The 14320-nt window shown below is 29.8% G+C and overlaps 1 protein-coding gene across 1 annotated transcript; it reads right to left on the reverse strand.

Moving 5' to 3' along the window:
- Positions 1–359: 359 nt before the first annotated feature.
- Positions 360–2905, reverse strand: LOC110607468 (probable indole-3-pyruvate monooxygenase YUCCA4). The gene is made up of 4 exons (XM_021746588.2): positions 1807–2905; positions 1436–1684; positions 1223–1345; positions 360–790 (listed from the first exon to the last, which is right to left on the reverse strand). The coding sequence occupies exons 1-4, from the start codon at positions 2449–2451 to the stop codon at positions 569–571; spliced, it is 1239 nt and encodes a 412-aa protein (XP_021602280.1). The 5' UTR covers positions 2452–2905; the 3' UTR covers positions 360–568.
- Between the last annotated feature and the right edge of the window lie 11415 nt (positions 2906–14320).

The raw sequence follows: 14320 nt of genomic DNA on the forward strand, positions 1-14320 counted from the left end.
TATTGAAAAACTAATTAATATATTTTTAAAAATTTAAAATATTAATTAATAACTTTTTTAAAATTTAAAAATTAAATAGTAAAATACATAACTGTTAAAATTAATTGATGAAAATTTTAAAACGTAAGAATTTTTTAATAAATTTTTTAAAATTAAAAAATAAATTAATAAATTTTTAAAACAATAAAAACTAAATAAAAATTTATTTATTTATTATTAAAAATTAAATAATGAGGATTTTTTTATCATAAACTAAATTTTATTATGAAAACATAGTCAGGAAAAACTAAGGAATTATGAAAATATCAAAAATGCAATTGCAATTTTACAAAATAGTGTCTATTAGACAAAATTGGGGCATTTACAAGACTCAAAGAGGAAAAAACATTAGAATTAGTCCTACCAAACCTATAAAATATAATAAGATAAAGATAAAATAAAATAAAAAAAAATCTTCCATGTAAAGAAACTCTCCTATGAAATTTACCCAATATTTCTTTTCTAATCTTATTATTATTGTTATTATTATTATTATTATTGTTATTATCCTTCTCCCAACTGTTGCTAGCTATGATTTTTCAAGTAGGATAACATGGGAATTACAAGATTTATTGCAGTCCTTGTTTGTCATCCACTGCTCAGCTATATGTTTTGCAATTTTAACAGCGTCAGAAGCCGTTCCCAAGAGCCCTCTTCCAGTGAATCCAACTGTGTATAATCCATTCTCCCCCTTCCATCCATTTGGAAACGGCGTTTTAGGCATACCATCTTTGGTGAAGAAATCACATCCCTGGCAATTAAAACCATGAGCAGGAATATAGATTAGATCACAAGAATCAAAACTTTAATTATACTTAACTAATTAATTAATAAAGCCATATTTAATTTCCCTCAGGAAAAGAACAAAATGGACACTTTTCAAGGTGCCTTAGAGCGAATTTCACATTGTAAATATCATGAAATGAAAGCAACGTATCAGCAAGGAGAAGAGGTTAAAAAGGGTACGTTCCAAAAAGTATAGTAACCCCAAATAGAACCTAACTGATTTTATTCTTTTTTGCATGGGAAAAAAAGAAGAGATTTTGCAGGCTTCTGCCTGATGTGTGTGCATGTGTCCAAGGCATAAGAAAAGGATAGATGATTCATATAACAAGACTAAAAATAAAATAAAAGCTAGAAGAACAAGCTGAATAGCCTGCAGATTCTATTTTTTACTCTCTACCTTGAGCCAAGTAGGCACATTGCTTTTGTACCCAGTTGCTAGTATTATAGATTCAAACTCCTTCTCTTGTCCATCCATAAATTTCACCCTTTTTCTTGTTACCTCTTTCACTCCTTCCGTCACCTGAAAGAAAAAATTTTAAGAGCATTAGTTTCACAACACTACTGACTAATGATTCAATCTACTAAAATGTTCTCTTTGGAGCTTAAGTACCTTGATTTTGCCTAATTTTATTTGAGACAATGTTCCCACGTCGAGTACCGGGGTCTTTCCAGTAACGTTTTTGAGCTCAATTGGGCCGGTTTTGGGTCGCCGGAGGCCTAATTGGTCAGTGTTGCCCAAAGTGAAACTAGCCACTAGTAATAGAAACTTGTCAACTAGTTTTAAAGGGAACCACTTTAGAAGTGCCATGGCTATTCCAAACGTTGACATGCCAAACATTTCTCTAGGTAGTACATGCACCTGTATATAGCAAAACAATAAGCATAAACCAAACATAACTAAATCTAATAGTATGTAAAAATAAAATAATAAAAATAATAAAAAAAGAAATTATTAAAGAAATAGAGATTGAAAGTTCTTACTGTGTTTCGAACAACCATGTGGGGGATTGCACTGTGCCTACAGAGGTCCAAGCTTACTTCCATGCCAGAATTGCCACAACCAACAACCAAGACGTTCTGGTTTTTGAACTCAGAACCAGATTTGTACACGCTGGTATGTATAATCGGACCATTGAACTTCTCCATCCCAGCAATCTCTGGTATTACAGGTTCGGCATTTTCACCAGTGGCCACAATAATCCAACGGCTATTGTACTCTTGATCTTGAGTTTGTACCCTCCAAATACCAGTAATGGTATCAAATTCGGCTTTTTGCACGGCTTGTTTGAACTTGGGTTGGATTGAGAAGTGCAGAGCATAGGACTCCAAGTAAGAGATGAATTGGTGTTTAGTAGGGTACTTGGGGAAGTTACTAGGAAAACCAAGAAGTGGGAGTTGGCAGAAGTTTTTGGCAAGGTGAAGTTTGAGGCGATCATATGTTTTGTGTTGCCAAAGAGAAGCTATGCAGTCGCTTTTCTCAAGAATCAAAGAAGGGACTCCATGTTGAGAGAGGCAAGCTGCTGTAGCTAAACCAGATGGTCCAGCTCCTACAATGATAGGTCCATGAACCCAAACTTGCTTCATCATCTTTTCTTGTTCTTGTTCTTGTTGTTTACAATAACCCATGATGGAAATCCCAAGAAAAAAAGAAAGAAATGGAAAAATATAAATCAGAATACAAAAAAGATTCTCTGCCTTCTCTTTTTAGTTCCCCTGTTTGTTGAATCTGTGAAGCTCTGTTTTCTTTCCTAGCAAGAAAATCTAGGACGGAAGAGGTGGGAATTTAAAGAAAGAAAAAGAGTGAGGTGGTGATGAAAATGCCAAGAGTCAATGAGAAGAGAGGCACGTAGACTGTGTGCTTTAAATGCATAGAAAGCAGAGACTGAAAAACAGAGATTTTTATGAGAAGTGAGAGAGAGAGAGAGAGAGGAAAGAAGAGGAGAGCGATTGTTAATTTATCAGAGAAAACTGAGAAGCGATTAAGGCAATGAAGGCGTGAAAAGGTTAAGGAAAGGAAGCCTCTTTCTGTTCACCCTCTCTGTAGAGAGGCTCTTTTTCCTCCTCCTTCTGGTGTTAGATGGGTTAGATGGAGGGTAGTAGCCAAAGCAATGGCCGAACATCAGATATAAATACATTTATCCATGACCTAATTTTTTTTTTTTCCATTCTTTTTCAATATTATTAATTCTTTGTACTGACCTCTAACTAGGGAGGTAGAGGAATAGGTATCACAAAAATTAAATTAATTAAGTTATATTATTTATATTAATAATATTTAAATTTATTTTAAATTTATTAAAATTTAATTTAAATTATTTAAATTAATTTTAAATTCAATTATTATCACACCAATAAATTCGAATACATTTAATTTTATATATTTTAATTAATAATTTATATAAAAAATATTTTTTATTAATAATTTTTATTTAAAAAAATTTAATATTTTTAAAAAATATTTAAATTTTAATTTTTAAATAAAAATATATAAAAAAATTTATAAATACTATTATAAAATATATTTTTTATATTAAATTAATTATTTATATAAATAGATTCCAATGATATTACTCGGTATATAAAATTTAAATGCGATCAAAATCGATAATTCAAACCCAAATTTCTATTTCCTCCTTTGTGCTATGACATTATTTTCTTTTCCAATAATCAAATTTGAGATCCCACATTAATAATGCAGTGAATTTTAGTACTAAATCAGAGAAAATGTGATCTTCAAAGGGATAATATATATAGATTTAATTAATTATTTATGTAGAAAAAATTTATATATTTTTTTGGTAGATAGAAGTAGTTCAGAAGAACTAAAGAACAACTAAAATTGTTTTCTTTATTGTTTTAGTTAACATCGTTAAGTAGACTTTAAATAATTTATTTATTTTTTAAAATAAGGATTTAATATGAAAAAGATAATTAAATGTGTAGAATCAACATAAAAAATTTCAAAGAAAAACTATTATTTAAAATTTATAATAATAAAAATTAATTAATTATTTTTTATTTTAAAAAACACATTAAAATATTTATAAATATTTTATTTTAAAAAGTATAGTCAAATATTTATAAAGTTTACGAAATGAGTCTCCACCATTAGATTTTTAAGTTAATACCACAATCTTTACATTAAATCACCATTTTTTGTTATAGAAAATCATTTATATTTAGATAAAAATATTTTATAATGAGATAATTTATTTTTTAGTATTTAAATTTTAATTTATTAATAAATTTATATATAAGTCTCACAATGCGTGAAAAATACAAAAGAGAAAATTATTTTTTTTAAATAATTTTTTTAATTAAGAAAATATTTTCTATTAATTAAATTTTTTGTTGTTAAAAATATTAAAAAATGTGAAAACTGATTTTTTAAAAAATATTTTCTATAAAAAAACAAAACGTAAAAGAGAAAAACAAAATTTCTAAATTCACTGAGTGAATAACTAAAATAATTAAAAATATTTTAGATTTTTCACTAATTTTTTAATAAAATTTTTTGAGATATTTCAATATATTTTTCAAAATGAATCAATCCACTAATAAATTTTTTTATATTATAAAAATTAAATAGTAATTTTTAAATCCTAATGTGGTTGTTGCCGTTTAGGGAAAGTAAGGTTTTGCATCAACATAATGCTGGGAAGCTGTAGTTTTCATTACTCTTTTGGGAAAGTTGTGTCTTGCCATTGCCATTGATGACAAATATATATTTCTCATAGTTGTTTCCTTGTCATAATTATACATCTTCTCTTCTTTTTTTTATTTTTTTTAAATGTAATTTTCCTTTTTCAATCCAAAAAAAAGTCATTATTATTTTTTAGATAATGTTAAATTCTAGAATTATCGGTTATTATGTCTCGACCAGCTAAAATTAAATCAACATAAAAGTAATTTATTAATATCATTATTGATCTAATCATAAAATTAAATTCAAAACTTTTGATATTTTCTTACATATTAAATCTTCATATAATTCATCAAATTTTTTAATTTACTGATTTTTTATTCAAATTAAATTATGAAAAATTATTATAATTTTATTCAATTTTGTTAACAAATTTTTTTTTTCTTAATTATTCAACCTTAATATTATGATTAATAGTCATACACCTTGTCCCCTTATTACCACCAACTCTCCTTATTCTAATGAATATCAAAACTAAATTATCTGAAAAAATTGATTACTGTGATAAAGTTTGGATTTTAAAATTTTTTATAGATAAGTCAATTATGTTGGTTTTGGTTGATAAAAATTAAAAAAAAATGTTAATAAATTTTGGAAATTTAACTAACTATGTCAAACAATTTAAATATTAAAATTAAATCTCTAAATTGTAAAAATAATTATTAGGGTTTTTTTTAAAGGAATTATTAGGGCATTTTTTTGAAATTTTTTACTCATTTATCATTAATGAATTTTTTAAATCTCATAATTGAGTAAATAAAAGTTTTTTTTAAAGGATGAAATATAAAGGCGATTTTAAATGCAAAAATAAACTTTAGGTTTATTATGATCAATATATAGTTTAAACAAGGAGTTGGTTTAACTTCTAGCATAAAAAAGGATTCAATTTGAATCTCCCATAGCTTGACCTATACTTTAAGAATTTTAAAACAAAAAGGTGGTTGAGATATAATTTAAAACTTTATTAATTAAAAGCCAATGTTATTCAATTCAGATTTAGAAAATTTATCACTGAATTATAAAGCCAATTAAAAATATATTTAATAAAATTTAATATTTTTAAAATGGGTATAATAAAAAGTTAATAAAAAAAATTATATTTATTAAAAAATAAATAAACAAAAAGAAAGGATTAACATTTTTAATATCATCATTATAGTTTAAAGAAAAATTTAATCTTTTAGCCAATAAAATTTTACTGTATTAGGAGTTAAAATATTAATAATTACGCACTCCCAATTTTAGTCTGATGATAAATAATTTTACTATTTTAATTCTTAATTTAAAAAAAAAAATATTAACAAGTAGCTCACGTATAATTTCATTCCTCAATAAAACTGGTACTAAAATAAGAGAGCCTCCACCCTTACTAAAAAAATTTAAACATGAATATTTTTTAATATATTACTTTTTATACAATTTAACTAAAATTAAAATTTATTTATAGTTTCAAAAATATTTTAATTATTATCCAATTTATTTTTTAATATATTACTTTTTATATAATTTAATTAAAATTAAAATTTATTTATAGTTTCAAAAATAAAGTGAACAAAAATTATAAAATGAAAAGAGTATTATTTTTTATTTTTTTATTTTTTGAAATAATAATTTATTATATCTATATTTAATATAAGTGGAAAAACTAATTTAACATTTTTAATTATAATATTACAAATTTAGTTAATATTATCAATATGAGTGGAAATTATTATTAACATTAAGAAAATAATAAATAAATTTTAATATTAAAAAATACTAAATAAATTTATGTTTAAATAATTATATATTTTTAATTTATGTTAAAATAAAAGATAATCGTTTTTGGATGGAGAGCAATATAAAATACTAGTAATTTAACGAAATGTTAGAATAAATATTATCGGAATTTGAATTGTATAATAATAATAATAGAATAATTTTGCTAAATAAAGATGGTAATGGATATGATATTTTTAAATATTTAATCTGACTAAATTTTAATAATAGATTTAAATAATTATAATTAAGTTTTAAATAGATTTTTTTTTAAATATTTGATTCGATTGAATATTAATAAGATAAATTTGAATAGTTATAATTAAATTCAAATTTAAAAAATAATATTTATTGCGGGTTGGAATCGAATTGAGATTTTATGTATAGATATTTATTATTATTTAAATTTATTTATATAAATAAATAGTTTAATATAAAAAATATATTTTATAATAATATTTATATATTTTTATTTAAAAATTAAAATTAAAATATATTTTAAAAATATTAAATTTTTTTAAATAAAAATTATTAATATAAAATATTTTTATATAAATTATTAATTAAAATATATAAAGTTAAATAAATTTAAATTTTATTTGAATAATAATAATTAAATTTAAATTAATTTTTAATTAAATTTAAATATTATTAATATAAATTAAATTTAAATTCAAATAGTTAAACTTTCACGTTTATCTCGTTGAATTACATTCCAAAGCCTAAAGGGTTGAACAAAACGATTAGGGGTCTAAACTACTTGAGAAGAAGCTTCTAGCTGAGAAACACTGAGTTGATCACAGTTCCAGGCTTCCAGCTTCCAGGTTCCAGGTAGAGGTTTGAGTGTGATAGACGCGCTTTGAGAGCGTCGGGCGGTGCAGAGCATTAATGTTTTGCAACGTACGGGATTAGTCATCAGCCACGTGGAAGCATGAGAAGCATCTTATTTCGACTAATTTCTCCTCCATTAGCTGTTCCGTGGTAGGAAACAGCAAGGATGTGCATTTGCCTGGGTCACGGCTCACCAGCCGTTCGATCTTGAACTTTCCACGCGGCTTTATTTCCTTGTTTTGGTCCCACAAAGAATTTCCCTCGACTTTATAAGCACATTGTTTTTAGAAAAAGATTTTTTGTGTTGCCTTTTCCGTTGAATTCTAATTTTGCTTTTATCAAATTAGAGGAAATTTTATTTTTTATTTACATTCTTAATATTAGCGCGTAGCACCGGCACTATTAATAAAATTAATATAATTTCCAAAATTCATAATTTTTCATTGCTAAAGATTTAATAAAATGAGCATTAAAATAAAAAAAAAAAGTTGGAGACAATGTAAGATACTGGCTTAATCAGGCCGCATGGCCTTGTCCTTTTGTTGGCTGCTCCGAGTCTTAACACTTTTTCAAAAAGATACATTAAATTACTGAACCAGACCTACAAATTACTAATACATTAATATAATGCTGAATATATTAATTTTAAGGCTTTTAAGGCGTTTGAAGTGGGTAAATTAATAAATTTAAATTATTTATTTATTTATCATGAAATATTTACAAAGAAAATATCACTTTTTATTATATAATCTATTAATAATTACTTGGACATTTATTCTCCCTATATAATGATATAGTAATTTTTATTTAATTAAAAAAATAAAATTTATTTAGATTTTTATTCAGAAAATAGTTATAATTATACATAAATTTATAAAATTTATTAAAATTCTTTTATTGGAAAATGAATTGATGAGGAAGAGGAGAGGAGAGGAAGGTGGAGGATGTTGAGAGGCGGTGGTTGTAAATATATATAAGGAGGTAGAAGATAACGTATTTGGTATTGGTCATCTGATTAGGTTCCATCTTCACTTATTCAGCATTGTAATGCGTCACCATATTTTGCTAATTTAACATCAACATGGCATATGGCATTTTCCCTTCATCCCTTTTAATTAACATCTAAATATTTATCTTAACCCTAATCTCTTTTGGATTAGTCTTATGATGACGTTTCTTCTATGAAAATCTCTCTTTATTATTAAATATCATAACAATATTTTATTATTTAATGTATTTAAATTAATTTCATTAATATTAAATTGAATTGAATTATTAATTATTTTTTCCATTCATGTCATACTTTAATATGAAGTATTTTTTATATAAATAATTATGGTTAGTATTCAAATTTGTCGATAATTCTGATAGTACAAAGCTAAAACTCATGTTAGTCTCTTTTTTTGTTCATAAGATCATGATCAGTGATGATGTCAACTCGCTTTTGAATATTTTTAATTAGTTCTTAAAAAAAATAGAGCTACACGAATGTGTAATTAATTAATATGTTCATATAATGATCACGTCTCTGTCTATGAGTTGTATTATGGGCTAGACATTGTAAAATTGAAATGTTATAAAATGTATTTCGGCTCATTGATTTATTTCTACTTCAAATTTAAAAATTTTATAGAGCATAATGTGAATATAAAAATAAATAAAAATATTCAAATTCAAAGTTGCTAAATTTTATTATACCTCCCGTTTGGCTTTTGAATTCTTTTTTTTTTAAAAATAAATTTACCGATTAGATTAATTTAAATTAACGTCTAAAATACTTATAAAAGATAACAAAATATTTTCTCATTTGGTGCTTTATATTTTAGGCAAAACACTTTTTTTTAATAAAATTAATAATTTTTATACAAATTATGATAATGATACGATTCAATATTGGCTATTAGTTTTGACCTGTTGACTTCCTTTCGTTGATTTTTTATGATGACGAGTGTGACTTATTTATCGTCTATTTTGACTATCTCAAAAGGCACCTGGTTGCACAAGTTTTCCCCTTTGAATGACGGTACCTGAACTTCTAATGCTCGCCCTTATAAGGTAGAATTGACCATATAAGAACTGTTGATATTTGTTACACTATAATCTCTAGAATCCCTACAAACATGGGATCCCTTATCCACTAGCCAATAAGTTTCAGATTCTAAGGAAAGTGATTAATTACCCAATCTTCTTACAATATAAAAGTGATTAGAGTATAGAATTTAAGGTATGCAATTCTGAATATTCAAATTGCTTCTTGTTTACTATTACAACTACCTTTTTCTATTAGATACTGACTTGAGCGTTGAAGTGATTGCCCCCAAGGCACCAACCACCTCATGTTTTTTCCTTTTTACAGATTACTAGCTCATAAAGGACGCAATTCAGTCAACACAATTTAATTCTATTTCTGGGATCCAAAGGGTTATTTTTCTCATTTGGAGAATGTGGCGTACATTTCATTCTCTTTGTCTTTTCTGTATATTCCTTTATCACTTCCAATAGTTGAAAACTGATGAGCTATTTTCAATTCTATTGCAAATAGGACTGTCACTATCCCCACTCCAATAAGAAGTGGACAGAACACCCCAGTGATAATGGAGATGGATCTTAATGCAATGAATAGTGAGCATATGATTTAGTTCATTAAGAGGTTAGATAATATTAGAGCAGTATAAGGCTAAGGAAGAGGCTTTCTAAGTAATTATCAAAACTAGAAAGGAGACATCCTAGGGGACCACCAGGACTAGGGGAGAGGCTCCATACAGCACTGCAAGAATTGAGAATGTCAAATCCAAAGGCAAAAGCAAGTTGGAAGATGAAGAGTCTTCAAATAAGGCACCACGAGATGTGGATTGGAAGCTCATACAAGCTGTCCAGAGGTTCCAAAAGGAGCAGGATAACGATTTTGAGTTAAAGGGTGTCTCGCTCCTATTTGAAGAAATCTTGGCAAAGAATTTCCGCAAAAATTTAAGTTACCAAGCTTGGATAAGTATGATGAGACCACTGATCTAAGAAGACATTTAGCCATTTTCAAAACTTATATGCAATTGCAGAATGTAAAGGACTTCATTTTTTGTTGGGTGTCCCCTTCTACGTTGACAGGTATGGCCCAAAAATGGTACTAGCACTTGAGTTCAAGTTCAATCCATAATTTTAATCAATTTGTGATTGCTTTCAAATCTAAGTTTATTACATGTATTCCTCAAAAGAAGCTCTTTCCAGACCTTTGAAAGATTCGACAGGGTGAGGGCGAGTCTTTGAGGAGCTTTATTTCATGATTCAATATTGAGAATATACAGGTTAATGATTTAAATCATGAAATAATATGTGAAGTGCTTAAGAAGGGGACTAGGAACATTAAATTCGTGGAATCCTTAATAAAGAAAACCCAGCAGCCACTTATCAGTAGTTAATGAAGAAAGTCCAGAAATACATATGCTTGGATGATGAGGGCCAACCCTTAAAAGAGGACAAAAAGCCAAACCAAACAAAGTCTTAGAGATTAGATAGGCGGCGTGATAAGAGTGAAAGGAGGAGTTATTGAGTGTCCCGAGGAAAGGATGATCGAGGTAAGTATAGAAACTGACTCGCTGTTGTCGAAGCCGGTCAAAAATAACCTTTCCGGTTATCAACAATTTTACAATTGCAGATAGTGGTAAAGGATCAAATCCACAGAGAATTGTAAACTTATCTATTTTTCTCAACAATATCAAGAGAATTAACTGAAAGCGCAACTGAAAGCAAGTAACTGAAAGCGGAACAAAAGTAAAGTGCAATAAAAGTAAAATGGGGGGTTTTGAGGTTGATTTGATTAACACACTACTGAAAGCAATTAAATAAGCAAGTAATGGAAATAAAAGAGAAATTCAATATGAGAAAGGTCTAGTTGAAGAGATGGATCCACTTTGGTTGTTTGGATTGATCATTGAAACTTATGTTCTCTTGATTGATTCAATAGATTAGTTATGGAGGTGGAAGACGCTTCTCACCACCATGTCTCTCCTTATGATTAAATCAATTAGGGAACGTCCTCTAATCAATTACTAATTAACAAATTGCCAAGGAACGTCCTTAGGCCTTAGGCATCAAAACAATTGTCAATTGCATGAAGAAATAGAGAGATCCAATCCTAGCTACCCAAACGCATAGAGATGTTGCTAGATCATACAATTCCTTAGTTATTACACCAAGTGTTTTTATGTTAGAATAATTCCAGCAATTACGGACTAAAAATTATCCCAACTAACAATCAATTACCTTGCAATCAAGAATCAAGTGGCCAATTTGATCAAAACAACAAAGCAATCATAGATTTAAGTACAAAATTGTATGAATATTGAACTAATCAAAGACAAATAGTTTATGTTCAGATCTCACAATCCATAAAACAACCTTAGTTTCAACCAATCTTCAACTAGAATAAAAGGTTTCAGCCACTCATGGCTTAAACAAAACAGAAAATAAAAGGAGAACACAAAGGAAGATGAACCGAATTGAAGAGACTTGGTGCGCCTTGCTTGGCCGGATGGGGGAGAAGGAGTTGCTGTCCAATTTGCCTTGGATAGCCTCTTTGAGATCTTTAAATATGTTTTAAGGTGCTGTCTTAGGGTTTCAACAGGCTGCCCACGTTTTTAGAGGCTACCCAAAATGCCCTTGGTACAAGATGTGCCATCCATGCACATGTGTGAAGGAAAAAACGTGGAGCATGTGTGGCTTGTGCAAGAATGGGTCTTTTGGTCTTTGTTTGCTGCCCAAGTGTCTTCAAGATACTGCCCAAGGTGCCCAAGTCTTGCCTTCACACTCTCCTTGCCGCCCATGCACTAATAAGGAAGGTGGAGCCTCATTTGCAATTTGAATTTTGAATGTGCAAGGAATGAGGTGGCAAGCATGTGATCTTTGGATTTGGCTTCCTTGATAAGCTGGATTTTGAAATTCAAAATTTGAATATGAATCTTGAAGATTTGAAATTCAAAATACTTTCCTTATTTGGCTCTTCATTTATGGCAACTTGAGACTTGGCTTCTTGAATAAGGAAAAGACTACTTGGAGATTTGAAATTTGAATTTCAAATTGCTTTGGCAGAATGTTCTTTCCTTCTTTGCCACTTTTCTTATTTAGAACTTTCCTTATTTAGCTTGACTTGATTTCAACTTGGCAGGCTTGCTCTCCTTTGCTCCAATTAAGGCAGTTTTAAGGGGATTTTCTCCAAAATGTCCTTTTACACCATTTTCTGCAAAATAATGTCAAGAGCACTAAATTAAGCAGAAATCATGTAAATAATCATCAATAATATCAAGATAAAAAGGACTAAAATATGCTCTATCAGAAACTGTACTCCATCAAATGACTCACACACACACATTCTCATGTGGATTAGGAAGAATGACAAAGAAATCAGGTGGCCTGCAATGCTTAAACTAGCCAAAGCAAGCAGGAAAGATAGGAGTAAGTATTTCTAATTCCATGAGGGCTATTGGCATACTACAAAAGAATGCATGCAATAGAAGGATGAAATTGAAAGGTTTATAAGGGATGGAACCTTGAGGAAATTTGCCAGAAAGGACAAAGATGAGAGAAAGACAAGAAACACAAGTAATCTTGACAAAAGTGACCCCTAGGAATAATTTATGTGATTAAAAGAGGCCCAAGTAGCTGCAAAAATAGGAATAAGCAGGCATCTCAGGACATTTTATTAGTAGAAAAGGATACATGGGCAAAATAAAAGGTAACATTCAACCTAAATGACAGGTGACCGAGTCATTGCACAACGAACCACTAGTGGCATAGGGCTAAACAAGTATGAGGTGAAACTAATGCTTATTGACACGAAAAGCTTGATAAATCTTATAACCCTTGATGTCTGTAATAAGCTAGAATTAGATACGAATAATTTAACCAAATTCTCACACCTTTTGGTGGGTTTAGGTGACAAAACCGTGGCAGTTTAGGGAATCACTAACCATCCCCTTGTACTGGGTAATAAAAAGTACAAGCAAAAGGTATATGCAGAGTTTTCAGTAGTAGAAATTATACTAGTTTACAATATCATTGTAATACCCGGCTAGACTCCGGTATCGAAATTCCTACCGTCCGGTGGAATCCCGGATGTCGGAAACCTCTAGAAGGGTAAAAGTATGTTTTTATGATATGTTTTCATGTTTTTAATAATTTTAAGTAAAAAGGAATTTAGTTTTTGCATGAAAAGCCTTTGGAGGAAAACCCAGGTTCGGCCGCCGAAAGCCAAGTTCGGCCGCCGAACATGCATGCGTTTTGGAGGCACGTTAGGCCCCCGAAAGCATGAGTGAGGGCAGTCCAGGTTCGGCCGCCGAAAGTCAAGTTCGGCCGCCGAACATTGCATGGATGCGGAGGCACATTCGGCCCCCGAACGTGGCCTGGCCAGCCACCTATAAAAGGGGCACTTAGCCGAAATGGGCGAGCTTTCTCCCATTTTCGGCCACAGCAAGCTTCCGACCTTCCCTTTGCAACTCTTGTGTTCTTCCTCCAAATCTCTTCCATTTTTCTTGAGTTTTAAACTCACATTGCAAGTTTTGAGCACTTAAACCAAGTTTTGGAGCTTTGGGAACTCAGGAGCTCTTTTTCGTGAATCTCCAAGTTTAGGTCGTCTCCCTCTCGATCTTCAAGAGGTAAGGGCCGATCTTAAGCTCCTTATATGTTTTAAGTAAGTTTTATGCTAGATCTATGGGTAGAAATGCATGTTAGGTTATATGTTGAGTTATGGGTTAATATTGATGTTTTGGTCAATGTGTGTTGTTTGAGTATGTTTGAAGTGTTGTAGTTGGGGTATTTGATGTCTTGAGGCCCCTAGGAACTTGTATGCATGATTTAACTGAGGTATATGCATGATTGGTGAGTTTGGAGGCGAAAATGCACAAAGGAGCCAAGTTTCTGCCCTTTGGCAGAAACCAGGTTCGGCAGCCGAAGGCACTTTCGGCAGCCGAACATGGCTGGGGAGGCAGGCCTTTCGGCTGCCGAAGTTGCCCCCGAAAAGAGACTTTCGTCTCTGTCTGGCACTTTCGGCCGCCGAAGGTGCCGCCGAACCTACCTGAGTTTCGTCTCTGTCTGGGACTTTCGGCCGCCGAAGGTGCCGCCGAAAGTGCCCTGTTCAGCCATTTCATGCATATTTTCATGTGATGTTTTCATGATATTTTAGGGGGGTTTTGGGGGATATATTAGAGTTGTGTT

This window comes from Manihot esculenta, chromosome 3, assembly GCF_001659605.2.
Source record: "Manihot esculenta cultivar AM560-2 chromosome 3, M.esculenta_v8, whole genome shotgun sequence".
NCBI classification, from domain to species: domain Eukaryota; kingdom Viridiplantae; phylum Streptophyta; class Magnoliopsida; order Malpighiales; family Euphorbiaceae; genus Manihot; species Manihot esculenta.